At 41.1% G+C, this 24647-nt stretch overlaps 1 protein-coding gene across 2 annotated transcripts; it reads left to right on the top strand.

Annotated features, from left to right (window-relative positions):
* Positions 1-9401: 9401 nt before the first annotated feature.
* LOC107773779 (arginyl-tRNA--protein transferase 2) lies at positions 9402-23587 on the top strand. 2 transcript variants are annotated; one of them, XM_075252184.1, is made up of 6 exons: positions 9402-9831; positions 10469-10507; positions 11946-12096; positions 13105-14247; positions 22294-22609; positions 22960-23587. In XM_075252184.1, the coding sequence occupies exons 1-6, from the start codon at positions 9672-9674 to the stop codon at positions 23074-23076; spliced, it is 1926 nt and encodes a 641-aa protein (XP_075108285.1). In that variant the 5' UTR covers positions 9402-9671; the 3' UTR covers positions 23077-23587. The 2 variants fall into 2 exon arrangements, with proteins under 2 accessions (XP_075108285.1, XP_075108286.1); XM_075252185.1 differs by lacking the exons at positions 9402-9831; positions 10469-10507 and having other exon boundaries at positions 13082-14247.
* The last annotated feature ends 1060 nt before the right edge of the window (positions 23588-24647 follow it).

Below are 24647 nucleotides of genomic sequence, written 5' to 3'. Positions count from 1 at the left end.
ATCATGTTTACGGATTTTCTGGTGATAATTGAGTTTTTATTTCAAAGTTGACATTGATGTTATGGAACAAAATGTTGAGGTAAGGTTTGTACTTATTATTCTATCTCCCTGTTGATATTTATGCATTGCATTATGGTAAGGGAGAGTGTTAATGCACGAAGGGTGATGTTGTACCATATTGTAAGTGTTAATGCACGAAGGGTGATGTCGTACCATATTGTGAGTATTAATGCACGAAGAGTGATGCCGTGCCATATTGTGAGTGTTAATGCACGAAGGGTGATGCCGTGCCATGATATGAGAGTTAATGCACGAAGGGTGATGCCATGCTGTTTCTATTTATTTTATGGTGAGATTGAGAGTAAAAGCACGAAGGGTGATGCCGTGCATTTTTTCTTACTGTATTCACTATTCTTGTTGATTCATGGTATATTGACTGCTCCGGTGATCATTCTGTTGTAGTTCTTTATCTTGTATTCCCCTCAGTATGTTCCCCTCCCGACATTTCCCGTTTAGTTCTTCATTTCGGTTATTTGTATATACACTGTTAAATTGTACGGGTTGATTTGTAGGTGCCTTGCCTTAGCCTCGTTACTACTCTGTCGAGTTTAGGCTCGATACTTACCAGTACATAGGGTCGGTTGTACTGATACTGCACTTTGCACTTTCTGTGCAGATTTTGATACCGGCTCGGGTTGATTGAGATTTTGCTATTGGTCCACTGTCCGGAGACTCAAGGTAGATCTGTCGGCGTTCACAGGCCTTGAAGTCCCCGTCTATCTTTTTTGTTCTACTGTTTCTTTCATTCAGACAGTTGTATTTCTTTTAGACTATTACTTGTAGTAAATTTTAGAATGCTCGTGAATTGTGACTCTAGAGTCCGGGTGGTAGTAATTAATATAATTTTATAAAATTCTGCACCTCTTATATTTCATCTTAGTTAATTATTGTTATTTACTGAATGGAAATAAGGAATTGGTTTAACGATTTTCTAACATTGGCTTGCCTAGCAAGTGAAATGTTAGGCGCCATCACGGTTCCGTCAGTGGGAAATTTTGGGTCATGACAGTTGGTATCAGGGCACTAAGTTACATAGGTCTCATGAGTCACGAGCAAGCTTAGTAGAGTCTGAAGGATCGGTACGGAGACGTCTGTACTTATCTTTTAGAGGCTATGGAGCTTAGGAACAATTTCACTTCTATTCTACTATGTCGTGCGATTTCATTCTATCATTGACGATTGAACTTTTCTATTCTTGTCCTCTCACAAATGGAGAGAACACGCACTGCGTCTACAACCGGACATGATCCAGATCCCCAGTGACAGCTATGACTAGGGGCAAAGGTAGAGGTCGAAGTCGCGCTAGAGGCCGAGGTAGAAGCAGAAGTAGAGCTCAGTCTAGAGCTCGAGAAGTCGCACCTGTTGTAGAACCTTAGGTGGATCTTCAGGAGGAGGTTCCAGTTCAGAATGTACCAATTGGACCAGTTCAGGTCCCGGAAGGTTCATAGCCACTCCAGTACTTCACGACGCTCTAGTCCGTTTGGTGAGTCTTATGGAGAACGTGGCCCATAATGGTACATTTCCAGTGGCGCCAGCCGTCTTACAGGCTGGGGGAGGAGCACAAACTCCCACTACTCCCGCTGCGGAGCAGATAGCTCCCCAGAATCAGGCTTCAGCAGCCCTGCCAATTGGGGTAGTTCAGTCGGTTATTGCGGCACAGACCGGTGATAGGCCGCCATGTCTTTTGAGGCCTTATTGAGACTGGATAAGTTTACCAAGCTCTTTCCAATCCACTTCAGTGGTACACCTTCTAAGTACCCACAGGATTATCTTGAACGTTGCCATGAGGTGCTGCGGAACATGGGCATAGTTGAGACCAGTGGGGTTGATTTTGCTGTATTTTAAATGACGGGTTCCGCCATGAAGTGGTGGAGGGATTATACATTGACTAGACCAGTTGGATCGCCTGCACTTATCTAGGAGCAGTTCTCTTAGCTATTTCTGGAGAAGTTTCTTTCTGTCACACTAAGAGAGGACTTCCACAAGTAATTTGAGCGTCTACAGAAGGGCAGTATGACTGTTACTCAGTACGAGTCCCATTTTGTGGATTTGGCTCGTCATGCTCTCCTTTTAATACCTACGGAGAGAGAGAGAGAGAGAGAGAGAGAGAGAGAGAGGAGGTTTATTGAGGGACTCACTCACCCTATCAGACTTCAGATGGCCAAGGAGGTCGGAAGTGAGATTTCTTATCAGACGACTACTAATGTCGCGAGGAGGATCGAGATGGTTCTTGCATAGGAGAGAGGGCGGAGGTCTGATATGAGGCCTCGTCAGTTAGGTGATTTCAGTGGTGCCTCGTCTGGAGGCAGGGGTACTTATGGAAGGGGTCAGGTACCTATAGGTGGAGGTCAGACCGTTAGAGGTGGAGGACAAGTGGGTAGAAGGCGTCCTAGGTGGAGAGCCATCTATTGTTATATTTGTTTTATGGTATGGCAAAGGTCTTTACATCAGATGGTGCCGTTATGGGTACGACCTCGATTTAAAATAAAGGAATAATTTCCTTAACTTGATTCGGTTCTGAGTATCAAGACGAGTCCTCCTATTGTGCTCCACTTATGAGTGAGCTTCGTAATTCTATAATCTACTTATGTGCTTACTCCTATTGGGAGATTCTATGGAGATAATTACGCATATTATTCCATGTTGGTCACTAATAAGAGATGTGAGGCCAAATGTGGCTTTCTTTTACTCATTTCGGTAAGTTTTGATGTAATTTATGGATAATTAATTACAAATTATGAATTATATGCCCTACCGGTATGAAAGTTCGTTATGTGTTATGAAAAATGTTTACGAAATTTATTGAAAAGAAAGAAAGAAAGGAAATTGAAATTTAGTTGGCACAATGTGCAAAATACTTGTGATTCGGAGTTGAGGACGAGATCCTCGTATTTTTACATGATGTGAAATATTGAAACTGGGCTACAAGCCGCGGTAGAAGTTATATAAGGATGAGATCCTTATGAGGAAACAAAATTCTTGTGTTTAAGTTCTCCCTTGTGAAATTAAATTGGGAGTCATGCCTATTAGGCTTATTTGAGAATTCTTGTATGAAATCCTCTGTGCATATTTGCCAAAATATTGAATTTTGTAATTATTGAGTTTTAACCTACGAGGTAGGTGCTCGCCCAGGTGGCGCTAAATGTTACTCGTTAATTCGGGTAAATAATTGTGAGGTCTTCATGCCTCGCATCTCGTTATCAGTATTGTGAAGGTTTGCAACGAGAGTTTTTATGAACATGAGGTTAATTGGAAATTCGGTAGTTGATTATGAACAACTATTAAGAACAAATATCCGCTTCCAAGAATTGATGACTTATTTGATCAGCTTCAGGGTGCCAAGGTATTTCCGAGGATCGATTTGAGGTTTGGTTAACATTAGTTGAAGATTAGGGCATCTGATGTCCATAAGACAACTTTTTAAACTCGGTATGGGCATTATGAGTTTCTAGTGATGTCATTTAGGCTGACAAATGCCCCGGCAGCATTCATAGATTTGATGAACCGGGTGTCCAAACACTACTTGGATTCCTTTGTGACTGTGTTTATTGATGATATCTTGATCTACTCCTACAGTCGAGAGGAGTATGAGCAGCACCTTCAGATCATTCTTCAGACTCTGAAAGACATCCAGTTATATGCTAAGTTCTCAAAATGCGAGTTTTGGTTGAGTTCAGTTGCTTTCTTGGGTCACGTTGTATCAACATAGGGTATTCAGGTGGATCCTAAGAAGATTGAAGCAGTGCAAAACTGGCCTAGACCCACATCAGCTACATAGATCCATAGTTTCCTGGGTTTGGTGGACTATTACCATCGATTTGTGGAAAGGTTTTCATCTATAGCAGCCCCGTTGACCAGATTGACCCAGAAGGGTGCCCCGTTCAGGTGGTCAGACGAGTGTGAAGCAAGCTTTTAGAAGCTCAAGACTGCTTTGACCACAGCACCGGTATTGGTTTTACCCACAGGTTCAGGATCTTATACAGTATATTGTGACGCATCTCGTATTGGTCTGAGTGCGGTATTGATGCAGGGTAGCAAGGTTATTGCATATTCTTCGCGGCAGCTGAAGGTTCACGAGAAGAATTACCCTGCTCATGATATAGAGCTGGCAGCCATTGTTCACGCGCTGAAGATTTGGAGGCACTATCTTTACGGCGTGCCATGTGAGGTATTCACTGGTCATCGGAGCTTGTAGTATTTGTTCAAGCAGAAGGAACTCAATTTGAGGCAGAGGAGGTGGCTGGAGCTATTGAAAGACTATGATATCACCATATTGTATCATCCCGGGAAGGCCAATGTGGTGGCCGATACTTTGAGTAGAAAGTTAGTCAGTATGGGTAGCCTTGAATATATTCCAGTTGATTTGTAGGTGCCTTGCCTTAGCCTCGTCACTACTTCGTTGAGGTTAGGCTCGACACTTACTAGTACATAGGGTCAGTTGTACTGATACTGCACTCTGCACTTTCTGTGCAGATTTTGATACCGACTCGGGTTGATCGAGATTTTGCTATTGGTCCACTGTCCGGAGACTCAAGGTAGATCTGTCGGCGTTCACAGACCTTGAAGTCCCCATCTATCTTTTCTGTTCTACTGTTTCTTTCATTCAGACAATTGTATTTCTTTCAGACTATTACTTGTAGTAAATTCTAGAATGCTCGTGAATTGTGACTCCAGATCCGAGTGGTAGTAATTAATACAGTTTTATAAAATTTCGCACCTCTTATATTTCATCTTAGTTAATTATTGTTATTTACTGAATGGAAATAAGGAATTGGTTTAACGATTTTCTAACGTTGGCTTGCCTAGCAAGTGAAATGTTAGGCGCCATCACGGTCCCGTCGGTGGAAAATTTTGGGTCGTGACATTATCCTAAAATTCTTACTCCCTAAGATGCTTCTTCATATATCAAGCTTTTGGTTGACACCCTCCCTAGTTTTGTCAATTAGCACAATATTATCAATAAATAACATATACTATACTATCTCATCTTGTATTGCATTGGTTAGCTCATTTATAGCTAGAGTAAATAAGTAGGGGCTAAATGTAGAACCCTGGTGTAAACCCATTATTATGAGAAACTCCTATCTATCTTTATTATACTGTTTTTACGCTAGTGACAACTCCTTCATACATATCCTTAAGGTTTATTTTTTTCCCATTACCCACCAAATGACCTTTTGTGGGACTCTATCATATACTTTCTCTAGTTCAATAAACATTATGTATAAATCTTTCTTTCTTTCGGTATTTATTTTCATCAATCTTCCTAGTAAGAATATAGCTTATGTCGTAGATACCAGACATAAATCCAAAATGATTCTTTATCACTTTTGTCTTATTTCTAAGTTTACGCTTTATCACTCTTTCCTAGAGTTTCATTATATGACGCATGGGTTTAATGCCATGATAGTTCGCTTATTCTTATAAATTGGAATCAGGCTACTCTTCCTCCACTCTTCGGGCATCCTATCACTTCTTAGTATAGCAGTAAATTAAATTTAATTAACTAGTTCGATTTTATTATATCATAATATTTGTTTAGACTAATATGTCTTGAATTTGAAATATGGTCCATATTTCTTAGTAATTTGAATCCAATTGAATGTAAATGTTTACATTATGATCATGGAGATATTTTCAGGTAAGTTAAGAGGACATGCCCAAGGTAAAGTGGAAGCGAAAAAAAACGGTGTGCCTGAAGCTAGTAGAGAGCACAGACGAGGAGGAAAGGAGAGCAAACAGATAGAGGTATAAGGTAACTAGGAAGGAGATGAAGTTGGCGATCACGGAGGCAAAGACTGCATCGTTTGGTCATCTATACGAGGAACTAGGGGACGAAGGCGGAGCTAAAATATTATTCCAGTTGGCCAAGGTGAGAGATGAAGGCTCGGGATCTGGACCAAGTGAGGTGCATCAAAGACGAGGACGATATAGTATTGATAGGAGAGGCTCAGATTAAGCGGAGATGACAGACTTACTTTCATAAACTTCTGAATGAAGGGGGGGGGGGATGGCCATTGTGCTAGGTGAATTAGGGAACTCCGAGAGTCACCGAGACTTTAGGTATTGTAGGCGCATTAAGGTTAATGAGGTCATGAGGGCTATGCGTAAGATGAGTAGGGACAGAGTGACCGGACCAAACGAAATTCCAGTAGAAATTTGGAGGGTGTAGGTAGAGCAGGTTTGGAGTGTCTAACTAGGCGGTTTAATATTATTTTCAGGATAAAGAAGATGTCGGAAGAGTGGAGGTGGAGTACGATGGTACAATTGTACAAGAACTAGGGTAATATTCATAGTTGTAACAACTATAGAGGTATCAAGTTACTAAGTCATACCATGAAGGTTTGGGAGAGCGTGGTGGAAGTGAGGGTGATGAGGTTGGTGTCTATATTCGATAACCAGTTCGGGTTCGAGCCGTGTCGTTCAACTACGGAAGCTATCCACCTTATTAGGAGGTTGGTGGAACAGTACAGGGATAAGAAGAAAGATTTGCATATGGTGTTTATTGACCTAGAGAAAGCGTATGACAAGGTCCTTAGGGAGGTTCTTTGGAGATGCCTTGAGGTCAATGGTGTGCCGGTAGATTACATTAGGGTGATTAAGGACATGTATAATGGAGCTAAGACTCGGATGAGGTTAGTGGGAAGTGACTCTGAGTATTTTTCAGTTGTTATGAGGTTACACCAAGGATCTGCGCTCATCCTGTTCTTATTTGCCATGGAGATGGACGCACTAACACACCATATTCAAGGGGAGGTTCCATGGTGTATGTTATTCGCCGATGACATAGTTCTGATTGATGAGACGTGAGGCAGCGTTAACGAGAGGTTGGAGGTTTGAAGAAATGACCTTGAGTCTAAGGGTTTCAAGTTGAGCATGACTAAGACATAATACCTGAAGTGCAAGTTCAACGATGTGACGGGGGAAGTGGGCATGAACGTGAGGCTTGAATCACAGGTCATCCCCAAGAGAGGAAGTTTCAAGTATCTTGGGTCGGTTATCTAAGGGGATGGAGAGATCGAAGAGGATGTCATTCACCGTATAGGGGTGAGGTGGATGAAGTGGAGGTTAACATCTGGAGTACTGTGTGACAAGAAAGTAACACTGAAACTCAAAGGTAAGTTTTAGAGAGCGATGGTTAGACCGGCCATGTTATATGGGGCAGAGTGTTTACAGTTAAGAATTGACATATCCAAAAGATAAAAGTAGCAGAAATGATATTGTTGAGGTAGATGTGCGGGCGCACTAGGATAGATAAGATTAGGAATGAAGATATTCGGGAGAAGGTAGGTGTGTCCCCCATGGATGACAAGATGCGAGAAGCGAGGCTCAGATGGTTCGGGGCACGTGCGAATGAGAAGCCCAGACGTCCCAGTAAGGAGGTGTGAGTGATTGGCTTTGGCGGGTATGAGAAGAGGTAGAGAGCGGCCTACGAAGTATTAGGAGAGATGATCAAGCAGGATATGGCGCAACTTTAGATTTTCGAGGACATGGCCCTTGATAGGAAGGTGTGGAGGTCGAGTATTAGGGTTGTAGGTTAGAAGGTAGTTATACATTTTCCTACTTCGTATCGAGTGTGAGGCTAGGCTGATAGTGTTTAGTTTTAGACTGCTAGTGGTTCGTATTTGTATTCACACTATTCTTCCATTTTTCATAGTATCGAGCCGTATTTACAGGTTATTGTTATTATTTTTTCCGTTTATTTTCTGATTCTTATGATGCTTTTATTATTTTTCTGGTTTCTATTGCTGGTACTGATATATTGTCTCTTTTCGTCTTCTTGTGCCGAGGGTCTATCGGAAACAATCTCTCTGCTCCCTCGGGGTAGGGGTAAGATTTGCATACACGCTACTCTCCCCAAACTCCACTTGTGGGATTTCATTGGGTTGTTATTGTTTTTGTTAAGAGGACATGCATACCTAATGTGCTATTAATACTTTTAAAATTATTTTCTTCCAAATACTCTTTGCAACTTCAACTTCAAATACACATTTCTTTTTATATCTCAACTAGATCATATCCAAACGCATAGAATGTGCATCTCTATGGGAGTTGTTGCCACTAATAATTTTAAAGGGCATGTCAAAACTTAAAAATACAAAAAAGAAAAGAAACAAAAGAACTAGTACTAGTATAACATAATGCTACCACATTATCTCTTAGAGTTTTTAGTCAAAATTGTCCCTTATGTTTGGGGGTAAGTCTAATTTTATCCTTTATCTATTGCCCTGAGCACTTATTGTCCTTTAAGTTTGCTAAACTTGAGCAGGTTTAGTCCATTTAACAAAAGACTCAAAGGGAGATCTAAAAACTAACAGTGATTTCATTGAGTCAACTGGGTAAAGAAACTTTCAGTACTCAAATTTTGCAGAACCGATGTAGTGAACCTAAACCTGTTTAACGGGTCGGGTTGACCCGGTTCCGGACCGGCCTAGACCGGTAGTAAACCGGTCCGACCCGGTGGAATGGGGCCGGGTAGGATTGAGTTTTGAGGGTTAGGGGGTTGGTCTGTATATATTTTTTTACCAGTTAACCGGACCGGTCAAACCCGGTCAATGAAAATTACTTTTGAACCGACTATTTTTTTATTTTTATTTTTTAAATTATCACACTTGTTTTTACAATCTTAAAGGTGACAAAGGGGTGGGCTGGCCCCTTAGGCCCGGAATCCGGCCCCTTAGGCCCGGAACCGTTCCGGTTTAATTTTTCACCGGATGGGCCAGGACTAGTTAAGCCCGATTTTAAAAACTCGGCAACCGACCAGGATTGGTACCGACCAGTCACTATTTTTCTCAACCGGGCTGGTCCGGTTAACCGATTCAACGATAATTTTTATTGATCGGGTTTGACCAGTCCGGTTAACCGGTAAAAAAATATATACGGGCTAACCCCCCAAACCCAGCCCTACCCGGCCCCCTTCCACCAGTTCGGGCTGGTCTGGTTTACTACCGATCTAGGCCGGTCCGGAACCGGGTCAATCCGGCCCGTTAAACATGTTTAGGTTCACTAAATCGGTTCTGCAAAATTTAAGTACTGAAAGTTTTTTTACCCAGTTAACTCAGTGAAATTAGTGTTAGTTTTTAGGTCTCCTTTTGGGTCTTTTGTTAAATTGACTAAACCTACTCAAGTTTAGCAAACTTAAAGGACAATAAGTGCTCAGGCCAATAGATAAAGAATAAAGTTAGACTTAACCAAAGATAAGAGACAATTTTGGCTAAAAATTATTATTTCTTACCTCTAATTATTTGATTTTTACCAGATTTATTTCTTAACGTTTAGTCGTTTACTATCATTTTTCCTCTGATTCCTCAAAAAGAAATTTTACGGGAAAAAAGTAACTTGCACACGAAGCACGCAGTTAAACGAAAATGGGCATATTCCCTTGCAAATTGTTGTTCTCTTATTAATAATGTCCCCAAAGGAGACCATTACGACTTGTTCTACAGTTGAAATTTATCTGTATCATACCAACCACCCCTCCCTCATTCAATTCGGCGAAGCAAATCACGCCTATCCAATTTCGTTGGTTTTTCGCTTTCTCATTTCTGTTAAGGACCAAAAAAAAAACCTAGAAATCATGGTGGCTGTGATGATTTGAATAAAGATCTAAGATGTCTGAGAAGAAGAAGATGAGAAGTGAAGCCAGCAGCAGCAACAGTAATAGCAGCGGTGGTGGAAACAGCAGGGGCGAAACTGTGGTTGCTGATGTTGGTCGCCGTAGGAACACATGTGGCTACTGTAAATCTGGTGGCCCTACTAGTATCTCTCACGGTAAGCATGGCTATTTAGCGTACTAATAGTTGATGCAATCCTGTTGAATTATGATTAAACACTTGATCGGAGGATCGGATTTGAAGACCATTTGAGCTAGGTGCCAGGATTGTTAGTTGTGCAAGTTATATTGTTCTGGACATATTTAGACACGCAAGTTGTAGTTGCGAGAGAAAGTGCTGGCTTATTTTGTAGATTTTTCATTTACATGGTGCAATCTAATGGTAAGATTTACAATCTCTCCGAATTCATGAGGACTTGAATAAGAGCAAAGCACTATAAAAGCAAAGGTTCTACATTGGGGGATACTCGTTACTTGGAAGACTTAGTTGTTGTTACTCTAGATTAGGTGTTTGCCAGGAGTTTCTCTAGTTTGTTTAGAAAATGTATGTCATTGGTAGGATAAGTGTGAAATTTAGAGAATCTCTAGTTTTAAAGAAACCTTAGTTTGTCTCTTAATTAATTTAGGGGTTTGAAATATTGAATGGATATAGAGGATTCTTATAGCCAACATCAACTAGATCGGGATTGAGGCATAGTTAATTGATTGATATTTTGCTTTCACTGTCCAAGCAGAGATACCTGCATCAATACTTCACTTAGACCTTTTTTTTAAACTTATTTGCTTTCTTTGCAGGTGTATGGGCACGCAGTCTGACAGTTGATGACTATCAAGGTTAGTAAATTAACAGTCATTCAAACAGTAGCGCCCAGATTTTTGTTGACCATTTAAACTCATTGTGTCTGATTGCCTGAAGCATGGTAGTATGCGATATTATTACTTACCTTGGAGTTCCCCTGAATGATAAATTGATAACTAAGGCATTGACATTTGACTCTATATGGAACATATAGTTTTCGCAACTTTCTCTCTTTCTGATAGAATAGAATGGGCCCACACTTTTTTTTATGACAGTGATGTCCGTGCCAGCTTGCGCACCTCAACTATTTCATCAGATACCTGCCACTAGGGATGTTCATGGTTTGGTTTGGGTTGGTTTTTCCCTAAAAAGAAACCAAACCAAGTAAGTCGATTTTTCAAATATTGGAACCAAACCAAACCAATTAAGTCGGTTTTTTTATCGATTCGGTTTATGTCGGTTTTACGATTTTTTTGGTTATTTATTGGTTTTTTCTACACTACCAAACACTAAACCAATTGCTCTTTGAGAAATCTATCATTTACCAAGATATATTGACGATAATTGAATCAAATAGTGATGAATAATTTAAGGACTCAATTAAAATTAAAATTATTTTTAACGTGAAATAGATTCTTGTACTTGGCAATAATTTAAGGACTCAATTAAAATTAAAATTATTTTTAACGTGAAATAGATTCTTGTACTTGGCAAAAGAAAACTACCAATCACACTAGAATGTAAAGGCAAAGAACTAGATTATTATAATAGCAAAGAACTAGACTAAAAGTGCAAACGATTAACATGTACTATAAAATTTTAGAAATATTGTAAAAATTATATATATATATATATATATATATATATATATATATATATATATATATATATATATATAAGTGGAATGATAATTTTTAAATAGCTACTTCTATAGTTGGTTTGGTTCGGTTTTGTCCGGTTACTTTTTTTATTAAAACCAAAACCAAACCAAATTTGATCGGTTTCAAAAATTCTAAACAAAAACCAAACCAAAAAATATCGGGTTTTTTGGTCGGTTTGGTTCGGTTTTCGGTTTGGTTTGGTTTTTCGGGTTTTTATGAACACCCTTACGTGCCGCCTCTCACCAGCACAGATACTATGGAACTCTGCCCACCAAGACCTATGCGGAATGACCACATATGTGGCTTTACTTTTTGCCTACTTTATATGCACATAGACTACTACGGTACTACCTGATTAAGCTACCCTTACTACGTATGCTGTATTTTAAGTTTCATAATCTGTTTAAGAGATTTGTAGCACATGCAGATGCAGCATCTCTTCTCGTTGAGAATGAACACCTCTCCCATGTACATATGCATAGAAGCAACAGCCTGTCTTTGTCATGTGATTCTGAATTCTGATTGCAGAGACACTGTAGATTATATGAGTTTTTTTTGTTACATGGTTGTATATTGGTTTTCTATTTTGTAGCTCTTCTAGACAGAGGATGGAGAAGATCTGGCTGTTTCTTATACAAGCCTGAGATGGAGAAGACATGCTGTCCATCTTACACTATCCGTCTCAGAGCAGGTGAATTTGTTCCTTCCAAAGAACAACGTCGAGTACTGAAAAGCATGCAGAGGTATCTTATTGTTTCCCTTTTTCTTTATGATTAGTAAGTTAATTCTAGCTAAATTAATGCTTGTAGACAAAACATCATAGTGAAATCAATAGCCTCTAAGTGACTGTCAGAAATGTCTATTACTCTGCCATTTCAAATCATTATAGCTTGAGTACTACAATGATGATTATGGATGGAAGGCAGTGTCACGAAATTGTATTTACCTTTTGCTGGGTCTGACATGGAACATCAGCTCCATAAACACTCTCTATTCCACAGATTCATATGGGTTACACATAAAGTTTTCCAGGAGTGTTTGGACCTTACACTTACAGTCCTCCTTATTCATCTGGGATCTGTCTTTACTCAGGTGCTTTTGCAGAATGCCTCTGTCTGCTACCTCGAAGCCATTGAGTGGTCATTGAGATAACAACTGTAGTTGATTTGATGATTTATCTGAAAGCAGGTGTTCAGTACTCCCTTGCTTCTAAAGTCTACGGTCTCCATTATTATCCTGATATCTTTGGCCAAGTTCCTTTCTTTCGTTATATTTGTGTTCCTAGATCTATTTCTTCCTTCTGAGATTACTCCATCACTGTGCCATATTCATGTGGACACACTATAAAGTCCTAATGGTGTTCTATACTTGAAAACTCTTACGTTTAGTGATTGTGACACTTTGGCAGCAAAGCTTGGCAGTTGGTTTAATGACTGAATTATAGGATTTGTTGGATGCTCTTGGGTTATGTGTGTGTGCATGTGTGTGTGTGTGTGTATGTGGAGAAGGGGGGAGGGATAAGATTTGGGTGCAGTTCGACAAACGGTTCATCATAAATTGGGGATAACATTTATCAAGAAGAATTGGAAGATTTACTTTATTTAGAGTTTGGTTGTTGCTAATATCAAGCTCATTAAATCTAGTGGATGATTTGTGATTGCGCAAACTTCAAAATTTGCACATGGTGTTTGGCGTATTGGATATTGAAATTTTCTATATTTGGTTAAGCTTGAAAAAAATTGAATGCCTAGGTTTCTGGATGGCACATTGGATCGAAGATCAGATGACTTGATGGATACTACAGATACTTCAGGCATTTCACAAACCACTACCTTCAGTCAAAGTCGGAGCCCTGCAACAATGAAGTCCTTGAGAGATAACCCTGAAGAAAAGAACAAAACTGAACCGTTGATCCCCTATATGGAAAGTCAGATAGATAAAGCAGTACAAACATGCATTGAAAGTGGGGATCTCTGCTCTGACATTCAGTTTCCAAAAGCCTCTGTCAAAAAGGTTGCACCTGTGAAAAGAAAGTTATCCACTGAAGGGGCTGAGGATATGTTATTTACCAGCAGCATCTCGTTCCAAATTGCAGCTGCTTTAAGGCGAGGCAGAAAAGATGTTGAGCATGGAAAATCATCAAAATTGGGGGCTTGGGAGAGCGAAATGGCTGCTGATTCCCCAAAATTGATTGCTGAAAAACTAGCTAGCTGTCTAAACAATCTAGCAGAATCATCGGGCTTTTTAGTTAGAGCTTGCAACGGACATATAAACTTCTATTCTTCGGAAAGACGAGTTGATGAAGACAGTGTAGTGAGCAGCCAGAATGAGTCAAAGCAATCCACATCAGGAAGCTGCAGTAAAGAGAGCTGCTCATCAACAGCACAAGGAAGCCCTGAGCTCAAAAGGAGGAGGTTTGAGGTTCGTCTTAAAAGGTCCAGTTTTGATCCGGAAGAATATTCCTTGTATAGAAGGTACCAGATTAGGGTGCACAATGATTCGCCAGACGAAGTTGCTGAGAGCTCATATAGGAGATTTTTGGTTGATACACCTCTAGTATTCGTTCCACCCTCTGGGGACCTTACTGTTCCCCCCTGTGGCTTTGGTTCTTTCCATCAGCAGTATCTGATTGATGGACGGCTAGTTGCAGTTGGTGTAATAGACATCCTTCCCAAGTGTTTGTCAAGTAAATATTTATTCTGGGATCCAGATCTAGCCTTCTTATCTTTAGGTAAGTACTCAGCCCTACAAGAAATAAGGTGGATTAAGGAGAATCAAGTACATTGTCCAAGTCTCCAGTACTATTATCTGGGCTACTACATCCACTCCTGCAACAAAATGAGATACAAAGCAGCATACCGGCCTTCTGAGCTGCTCTGCCCTTTGCGTTATCAGTAAGTTTATCTTCTCTCTTAAATTGCAAACAGAAACATACTGTTAATCTGAGATTAAGGATCAAGGCCGTTATTCTTTTAAAACTTGTTATTCTGCTATCCATATTTTACTAAAACGCTTGTAGTTCTTCTTTCTTAGATTTGAGAATGTTTCTTGAGAGAAAATAGGACGCATTGTTGACATTGTAATATAATTTGACAATTTTAGCTTAGTTCTGTTTAAGCAGAATATTCGTATTCGTCCACTTCTTCTGTTGCTTATACTAAACTGGCATTATACCTGTGTCTTGATTGAGGACATTCTCCATTATCTTCATTTTCTTGAATTGACTTCTAGATTTTTATATAAGGTAAGAAAAAATAAAGGAAGCAAATATTATGGTTAGGAGCAATTTAGTAAAATTAGACTTGATTGGCTGAAGTTTTTGTAATGAACAACTTATGTTATCGAAGCTTAAACACTGCAATATTACCTTAATGTCCCAATCTTGAATTCACATTAAAAAATATAAGAAGGGAGACAAAATAATTCGTTGGATACAATTAGATATGATTAGTTTGAGTGAACACGAAATCTGTTTGGATGAACGAGAGCTTCTCCAAGTCATCATCCATGCCGTTTACTGTTTGATGCTCCAAGGCCATGACTATTGTGGTTTCAAAGTAGGCCCTGAGGTTACTATCTGCTATGAGGTAGTGATGTTCTAGGGCAACGTAGACACTGACTATTGATGTGGTGTGTGTGTGTGTCTCCATATTTGGTGATTAAATCATGGGTTATTGTTTTAAGATCTTCATTTGTTCCACTTTGTTCATGGCATTTCACATTGCCATGTATGTGATTGAATGATGCTTCCAGGTCAATTGCTGGTTAGTTATTTTGAATCAGCTGAGTCAAGCTCAATTAGTTGGCTTGATCTATTGCAGCATCAAGTGTAAGTGACTTGGAGCCTATTATCTGTGAAACGGAAATAGTAATATGCTTTTTTTTGTGTGGCCTTAGTAGCCTAATATGGTCCTGACATCTTGTTAAATGGACCAGATTGGAATTCTTTTAAGGGAAAATGACACAAGAGGCCCTTGAATTGTCTAAAATCCCCAGTTTGGCCTTTCTACCATTTCTAGTCACAATCAAGCCCTTAAACTATATGGAAAATCTTAGCAATGCCCCTAGAAGCCTAGTATAATCTTGATACCTTGTTATATGGATCAGATTAAAATTCTTTTCAGGGAAGACACTAGAAGCCCTTGAATAAATTGAAAGTCTCAGTTGGCCCTTCTACCATTTCCAATCACAACCAAGCCCTTAACTATATGGAAAAACTCAGCGAGGCCCTTATACTATTTTTAGTTACGACCAAGTCCCTAACTTCCTATTTCAGCATCAAATAGTCACTTTTGTCTCTCCGCTTTAAGCAAAATGTAAGATTTTTCTTACACTTCACAAGCAAGAAAAATCTTACGTTTTTTTTTCATTATAAAAAAAAAAAAAATGTAAGATTTTTCTTGCTTGTGAAGTGTTGCTAACTTTTACGTCCAAAGTTATATTTGACAACTATAGGATAATAACATAACAAGTTATGTGATATTTTTATAATTATCTTTAAAAACATGGCATTAATATATGCAAAATGGCGCCTATGTGACATGATGACATGGCGTATCATCACAATTCCCTTAGTTGAAACCTTCGCTCTGATACCACGTTGTCACGTCCTTAGTTGTTAACTAAGTACACGTGCGACACTTGACAACTCGCTCACGATCTTGCACAACTTGCTCACGTTCTTGCTATGCCAAGTCAGCCTTACTATACTCAAGATCGCTAAGAGAATGGTAGAAAGAACACAAGAGAATTGTTAAAGGAAGTTTTGTACCAGAGAGAACTTGAATTGTTTGCTTGGTGGATTACAAATGAATGGCCCCCTTTATATACTAGTCTCCTAGGGGCTAGTGTGTAAATATTAATTATCACACAAGTCCTTAATATTTACAAGATAAGGGCTTTCTTTAGAATTCTCTACAAGCCTAGAAGATTCCAAGGACTTTCCTAACAAATCCATAGGGATCTAGGGTTTTTCAAAGAAAATGTCCATACTTCTCTAGAATCTTCTCACAAATGCTAGCATTCCTCCTATGTAAGCTTCCACATGGCATTAATATATGCCAAATGTCGTCTATGTGGCATGATGACATGGCGGGTCAACACACTCTCCCCAACCTAATGTTGCGACGACCGCGGCGGAATGCTGCTGCATAAACTCTCGGACCTTATCTTTGAATTGCCATAAGTCTTCATATCGTTCTCATGTGGCCTCCTCCGGTGATTGCCCCTTCCAATGGACGAGGAACATAGCAGTGGCTTTTTGCCCTTGTTTTCGCCTGGCCTAGTAATCCATGATAGCCTCAATCTCCCAATCATGCGAGGCGGTGATAGTAATAGGTGCTCGACTTGATTGGCCCCTACTCAGATCATCCTTGTCTTCATGATATGGCAGTATGCTGGCATGGAAGACAGGGTAAATCTTAAGATACGATGGCTTGTCAAGCTTGTGTGAGATCTTGCCTACCTTGGCGACGATCTTAAATGGCCCTTCATACTTGCGAATCAAATTCTGATGCATGCCCCGTAGTGCCTTGAACTGTCTTGGGTTAAACTTCACCATCACCATGTCCCCAACTCTATAGTCCGTGGGTCGCCGCTTACGATCCGCAAACTTCTTCATCTTCTTAGCTGCCTTATCCAAGTAGGACTTAGCAGTGTCAAGCTGCTCCTCCCATCCTTTGGCCATATGATAAGCCCCCAAACTCTTTCCCTCGAACGCGGCTGGTAATGAATGTGGAGTTTGTGGTTGTTGGCCTGTGGCTAGCTCAAATGGTGTCCGCCCCGTGAACTCACTTCGCTGCAAGTTATAAGAGAATTGGGCGATGTCTAGGAGCCTTGCCCAATCTTTCTGATGCGCGCTTACATAATGCCTCAAGTAGCATTCTAGTAAGGCATTGACCCGTTCCGCTTGTCCATCTGTCTGTGGGTGGAAACTAGTGGAAAAGTGCAGTTCCGTGCCAAGTATGTCGAATAACTCTCTCCAAAAGTTCCCAGTAAAGCGGGGGTCTCGATCACTAATAATATACCTTGGTAATCCCCAATACTTAAACCACGTTCTTAAAGAATAGCTTGGCGGCTTCCTTGGCAGTGCAACCTGGTGAGGCGGGCATAAAGGTAGCATATTTGGAAAATCTATCCACGACCACCATAATAGTACCATAACCGTCGGACTTTGGTAGGCAAGTGATAAAGTCCATAGTCACGCTCTCCCATGGACGCTCTGCAACTGGTAGTGGCTCCAAAAGTCCTCTGGGCTGTTGTTGCTCAACCTTGTCCTGCTGGCATACAAGACAAGTCTGCACATAACACTCTATGTCATCTCGCATGCGTGGCCAATAGTAGACTGACTCGACCAAGGCCCTAGTGCAACGTTGGCATGGATGACCAGCCCACATTGTGTCATGACTCTCCCTTATGATCCGCCGTCTAATGTCTCCAAACTTAGGCACGTAGACTCACCGACCCGTGGTAAGCAATAGTCCGTCTTCTACCCAAAAACGTCTCGTCTTGCCCTGGTTGGCTAACTCGATAAGTTGTTTGGCTGCTGGATCATGTTGCATGCCTTCTTTTATAGCCTCACGATTGTCCCAACTTGCTGAAGTGATGGCAGGAAGCTCGGCTTTTCGGCTCAAGGCATCAGCTACAACATTACCTTTGCCCGGCTTGTACTCCAGCACATAATCAAACTCGGCCAAGAAATCCTGCCACCTAGCCTGTTTTGGTATGAGCTTCTTGTGCGTCTAAAAGTAGCTAGTAGCCACGTTGTCGGTCTTGACCACGAACCTCGACCCGAGCAAATAATGTCTCCATGTACGAAGGCAATGCACAATGCCAATCATCTCCTTCTCTTGCACCGTGTAACGTCGCTTCGTCTCATTTAACTTGCGGCTCTCAAACGCTATGGGATGCTTATCCTGCATCAGGACACCCCAATGGCAAAGTCTGAGGCATCTGTGTGCACCTCAAATGTCTTGGCAAAGTCAGGAAACGCCAAGACTGGCTCCTCTATTACAGCTGCCTTAAGGCCTTCAAACGCCTTTTGACAATGCTCCGTCCAAACCCATGGCTTGTTCTTCTTTAGCAACTCAGTCAATGGTGCAACTTTTGCTGAGTAGCCACTGATGAACCGACGATAGTAGTTAACAAGGCCAAGGAAGGATCTCAACTCAGTTACCTTTATAGGTGCCTCCCACTCCTGGATAACACGTACCTTAGCCTCGTCCATGCGTAGCTCGCCATTGCTAATAACATGGCCTAAGAAGTGCACCTTTGATTGTGCAAACTCGCATTTCTCCCTCTTGATGTATAGCTCGTTCTCCCGCAAGACTTGGAAAACCTTCCTTAAGTGCTCTATATGCTCTTCCAAGGTGTTGCTGTAGATGACTATGTCGTCTAGGTAGACTACCACCAATTGATCAAGGTAGGGATGAAAAATCTTGTTCATAAGGGTGCAAAATGTGGCCGGTGCATTGGTTAAGCCGAAGGGCATCACCAACCACTCAAAGGCTCCATATCTCGTCACACATGTTGTCTTCGGCTCATCCCCTTCTGCAATGCGAACCTGGTAGTAGCCCTTGCAAAGATCCACCTTGGTAAAGTACTTGGCTTGCCCAAGTCTATCGAATAAGTCAGCAATGAGCGGGATCAGGTACTTATTCTTCACTGTGACCTTATTAAGTGCTCGGTAGTCTATGCACAAGCGCAATGATCCATCCTTCTTCTTCTGGAACAATACTGGTGCGCCGAGAGGTGCCTTTGATGGGCGAATGTGACCAGCATCTAGCAGCTCTTTCAATTGTTTCCTAAGCTCCTCTAGCTCAGGCGGTAAATGCGGGTGGCTTAGCCCCTAGCTCCAACTCAATCTTGTGATCCACCTCTCGCCTAGGCGGCAAGTGCTTAGGCAACTCCTTGGGCATGACGTCTTTGTTTTCCTCAAGCAACTTCTCTATGCAAGGCGGCAGTGTCTCTTGAAAACTCTTGTTTTCCTCCAGACTTGCGATGGTTGCCACGAACGTCGGCTCCCCCTTCTTGATCCCCTTGACAAACCTGCATAGCTGAGAGTTGTGCTTGAATCTGTCCGTGTGGCATAGTCACTGTAGGTACCATGCAAGCTCCTTCTCGCTCCATAACCAAGAGATGTTGGAGGTAGGGGTCGATCAAAGTATGACAATGTCTAAAGAACTCTTGCCCCAATATGATGTCAAAGATATCCATAGCGGTTACGGTAAAGTTTGTCATACCTTTCCTAGTTCCCAATTTGACACCAACTCCATTAGCTACCCCACGAGCATTCTGTACCTCGGCATTCACTCTCTTAACACGAGAGTTGGTTGGAGCAAGCTTCAATTCTAGTCTCTTTGTGGCAGCCTCAGTCACGAAATTATGAGTTGCTCCAGTATCCACCATTGCACGAGCAGGCTTGTTGTTGATGGTGAGATCCACGTACTAATTGCCATTCTCGGTAGGTTGGATAGCTTGCTTCGTGACAGCACCACATAATCTGATCATACCCAACTGTGCGGTTCCCGAACTCTCTCCTTGCGGCTGTTCCTTCCGTTCACGGACCATGGCGCTGAGGTTCTTTAGGTCGGGACAATTCCTGAAGCTGTGCGGCCCTCCGCATATGTAACATCCCTTCTTTTCGGCGTAGCCCTGACGGCCACTCGACTTTTTGGAATCTTGAGTCTTGTAGTATTGTTGTTGTATCTCCTTGCCTTTGCCACGGTCTCCCCCACCTTTGACATTATTAACCTTTGATTCTTTTCTTTTGCCTTTGTCATGCTTGTCATGCCTGAAATCCATCAATGATTCGGCCTCCACTATGGCTTGGTCTATATCTGCGACTTGCCGGCGTTGCAACTCCTGCTTAGCCCAATATTGCAACCCGTCCATGAAGTGGAACAACAAGTCATTACTGGTCAGGTTGGGGATTTAAAGCATAAGGGTAGTGAACTCCTTGACATAGACACGTATGCTCCCTATTTGCTTCAACTCCGTAAGCTTGCGTCTTGCCTCGTACAAGACATTGTTTTGAAAGAACTGTCGCTTGAACTCGGCTTTGAACTGATCCCACGTGCTAATAGTACATAGACCTTTATCCACGTCGGCCATCTTCCTTCTCCACCATAGCATGGCAGTCTCTGAGAGGTATAACACTGCAGTGTTGATCATGGCCTCGTCGTCCCTCACTTTGCCGTGCCTGAAGTAGTTCTCCAAGTGCCAAAGGAAGTTTTCCACTTCTTGTGCATCACGAACACCTTTGAACACCGGAGGTTTGGGAGCCTCGATCTTGGTCTCCCTCGTCACCACAACATTGTTGGCTGCCTCGGTCATGCCAACACTAACATGCTCCTCTAGTGACTCTATCTTTGCCTTCATAGCATCGATAGTACTCAAAGCCTCCATGAGCCTGCACTCTAAGGCAGTGATGATTTGCCTTAGTTCCATCTCGGTCTGTGTACGTCCCTCCAAGTCATTTCGGATACTCTCAATCTCTTCAAGAGTGTGCCCCTCAGGCCCTCAAGAACGCTAAGGGTGCCTTCCACCTTCCCCAAGCGTTGGCCAAAGATCTCAACGGCGTCCATCTCCGCGTTCATCTTCATCACCCACTCAGTGGCAGATGGTTCTTGGAATGTAAGCCCTTCGTTTGACACAACCTCGGGTGGCACCTCCTGGCTCTTGTTAGTGGCATTCCTCTTTTTGTTACGGCCACTCTTGCCAGCAGCATCTTGGATGACGTTGGCTTGGGTGTTGGCAGCGTTAATTTCTCCGTCGTTCGCCATTCCCTTAGTTGCAACCTTTGCTATGATACCACGTTGTCACGTCCTTAGTCGTTAACTAAGTACACGTGCGGCACTTGACAACTCGCTCACGATTTTGCACAACTTGCTCACATTCTTGCTATGCCAGGTCAGCCTTACTACACTCAAGATCCCTAAGAGAATGGTAGAAAGAACACAAGAGAATTGTTAAAGGAAGTTTTGTACTAGAGAGAATTTGAATTGTTTGCTTGGTGGATTACAAATGAATGGCCTCCTTTATATACTAGTCTCCTAGGGGCTAGTGTGTAAATATTAATTGTCGCACAAGTCCTTAATATTTACAAGATAAGGGCTTTCTCTAGAATTCTCTACAAGCCTAGAAGATTCCAAGGACTTTCCTAACAAATCCATAGGGATCTAGGGTCTTCCAAAGTAAATGTTCATACTTCTCAAGAATCTTCTCACAAATGCTAGCATTCCTCCTATGTAAGCTTTCACATGGCATTAATATATGCCAAATGTCGTCTATGTGGCATGATGACATGGCGGGTCATCACACTAGGGCTTAATTCAACTAGCGAAGGTTGAGGGACCTGTGACTTAGGTCACATGTTCGAGTCCTGCGCCATGCGAAGCCTGGTATTTAAGCGGAGAAGGGAAGAGTGGCAGGCTAAATATCCCTAAGTTTCGAAAGCTGTAGTTGGTCCTAAAGGTTGGCCCTAGAGTGATTTCTCAATCATCAAAAAACAAATGTCATCAACAGGAAAATAAAAGAAGCATTGTTAAGTTTAACACTCTTCTAATTGTAGCCGACAGAAGTGGTGGTGTGACAATCGAGACCCTTAACTATCAAAACTTTTTACCTAGGCTCTTGTACTAATTTCAACCAACAATGCCATTATGGGGGCCTAACTGAAAAATAATGGCTTGTGATATCTTTCGCCCTACTTTTATACATGTAATATTGGAACCAAAAATTGTTGAGGTTATCCTGTTGGAAAATCAAACCACACTGCACTGTGCATATAGCTGAATCTTTAGCCAGCATGAACATGACTTCACGTGTTGCTATTTGTGTGCTAACTGTTATCATGTAGTAGGATTACTCACCAATCATGATCTGGTATTGCACCAGGACTAATCTTCTGTGTTCTGACTGACAATATTTCTTCTAATTAGGTGGGTTCCATTTGATGTTGCCAAGCCACTGCTAGACAGAAAACGGTATGTGGTTTTATCTGATATTGCCACAGAAAATGGAGAGCATTTGCCGCCTAGTATCCTTGAAAATTATGAGGAGCAAAATGATGAAAAGCAGTTTCATGGATCAAATGATATTTTTGTTGGTGAGGATGACGAAATGGATGAGCCTGATTTTGAAGATTCAGATGACGAATTGGACCCTGAGAGCAGTGACGTCCAATTGCCCAAAGTAGAAAATGGAGATGTTGGCAATGTTTTGATTGGGTTGAAGGAAGTTCGTCTGAGATACAAAGTAAATATTCATTGCCTTTCACATTAACAGCTTTTGCATATCAAAGTGAAGTATAGTCCTTATTATAATTATTCTAGACTAAAAATGTTAAATATAAAGTCCTCTTAAAATTATGTGCTTTGGAATGATGACAAACACAAATGTGAGGTATAGAAATGAAAAACAAAACAGCAAAGAAGCAGCAAGTAGTGATCTGGTTCTCCACTATGGTTTACCCATTGAAAAAATATGGCTTTAAGGATAGGTAGACTTGTTATGCTGCTTCTAGTATTCTGATTCAGAAAACTCTTTCCAACGGTTCTTTTTCTGTTTTATGCTTAATGTAACTGAATTACTTTCTTTCTTCAAAGGATTTGCGTGAAGCTTTTGGTTCCAGCGAAAGGCGGTTTATGGAGACACAACTGCACAGATACATGAGGGCTGTTGGTACAGAGCTCTCTGAACGAATAGTTTATTCATTGGGCTGACGCAATAATCTATTAATTCAGTGCATAAAATTCTTTCCCTCATTGTAATTTTATGGTGCCCTTGTCAAGCTGTTGGTAGAACTGAGGAGCCCGGGAAAACCTTCTGAAGTTTGTGCGTCAACAGTGCATTTCTTGGTGTGCTGAGGGATGCAAACTAGGAGGGAACTAATTTAGTTATCCAACGTAATTCAGGGGCTGGTTATTGGTACTGTGCTGCTCTGCTAGTCGACATGGAATAAACAAGAATCAGATTGGGGTGGAGCTACTCAATATGGTACCTGATTGGAAATCTTCAAGCATCAAGTTGCTTGCTTTATCCTTCTCCCTTTATGAAAGCAGCACCTTCTTAGTCAAAAATATTACATTGCAAATAATCTTAGAACGACTTTGAGGGGCAATGCTACTTCTGAGAATATTTATCGCAGTCTCATTGCCAGGTTGTTTTGGATCGTGTTTAATATACAATTGGAGGAAGACAAAGATCTTCTCTAATACTATCAGCTTTGAAAAATAATGCTTTACGCCTTTAGGCTGATTTCTTCTCGGATCTTGACTTCTGAATATGAAAATATGTCATGTCGTTAAAAGGTGGAAATAAGCACAACAGGATACTTGTAATGCTCCAAGAAAACGTATAACGAAGGCTTGGAGGGTTGTTTTCTTCTCTATTTTTGTTTTATACTGATGGTATGTACAATTAGAGACGAGTGAGTTGCTCTGGTGGTTAGCACCCTCCACTTCCAACCAAAATGTTGTGAGTTCGAGTCACCCCAAGAGCAAGGTGGGGGAGTTCTTGGAGGGGGGAGTTCTTGGAGGGAGCGAGCCGAGGGTCTATCGGAAACAGCCTCTCTACCTCAGGGTAGGGGTAAGGTTTGCGTCTCAGGGTAGGGGTAAAGTTTGCGTATACACTACCCTTTCCAGACCCCACTAGTGAGATTATACTTGGTTGTTGTTGTATGTATAATTAGAGGGACATTTTAAAGAGAATAAGCTTAAAAACACATAGGGTGGAGGAGAGAAACTAGTTAGTCATTTCCTGGCTAGTATAGTATATCTAAAACTTATTAATAAAAAATTAGAAAGCTCAACCATACGCGAGTCCAATGATGTGAGTTTCTGCAGTTGCAATCTGTATGGCCATTCCTATTTCAAGACCATTTCATTTTAAGTGTTTGATAGTATGCTATTTACTAATGTTGTTTCTATATAACTTCCGCAAGTTTCAAATCAAATTTAAACTTTGATATAATATTTTCTACACCAAATTAACTTAAAAAAACTATTTTATATTATCTTCTTTTAGTGCTACTCATAAAACATACGAGTCAAACTGAAAATTTGAATTCCGTAACTAATCAAATAGTGTCACACGGTATTGAACCCACTATTACAACGAAAACAAATTTATCTTATTTTAGAACAAATTATTGAATTTACGGAAAATGGCCAAAACTGTCCTTAGGCTATTCGATTTGGTTCAAAAATTTGATTTGGTACAAAAATGTTCCCGCCCACCTATTGAGTCAAAAATGCCCCTATCGTTATCTTAGTGACTCACTTATGCCATTATT

This window comes from Nicotiana tabacum, chromosome 4 (genome assembly GCF_000715075.1).
Source record: "Nicotiana tabacum cultivar K326 chromosome 4, ASM71507v2, whole genome shotgun sequence".
NCBI lineage: Eukaryota > Viridiplantae > Streptophyta > Magnoliopsida > Solanales > Solanaceae > Nicotiana > Nicotiana tabacum.
Note: the sequence above shows the minus strand (reverse complement) of the source record. Positions and strands in the feature narration are given on the sequence as shown.

Coding starts and splice junctions, on each gene's coding strand:
- LOC107773779 (XM_075252184.1), top strand. CDS start 9,672: ATGTCTGAGAAGAAGAAGATGAGAAGTGAAGCCAGCAGCAGCAACAGT. Junction 9,832..10,468: donor CCCTACTAGTATCTCTCACG/GTAAGCATGGCT, acceptor CTTTCTTTGCAG/GTGTATGGGCACGCAGTCTG. Junction 22,610..22,959: donor AAGTTCGTCTGAGATACAAA/GTAAATATTCAT, acceptor CTTTCTTCAAAG/GATTTGCGTGAAGCTTTTGG.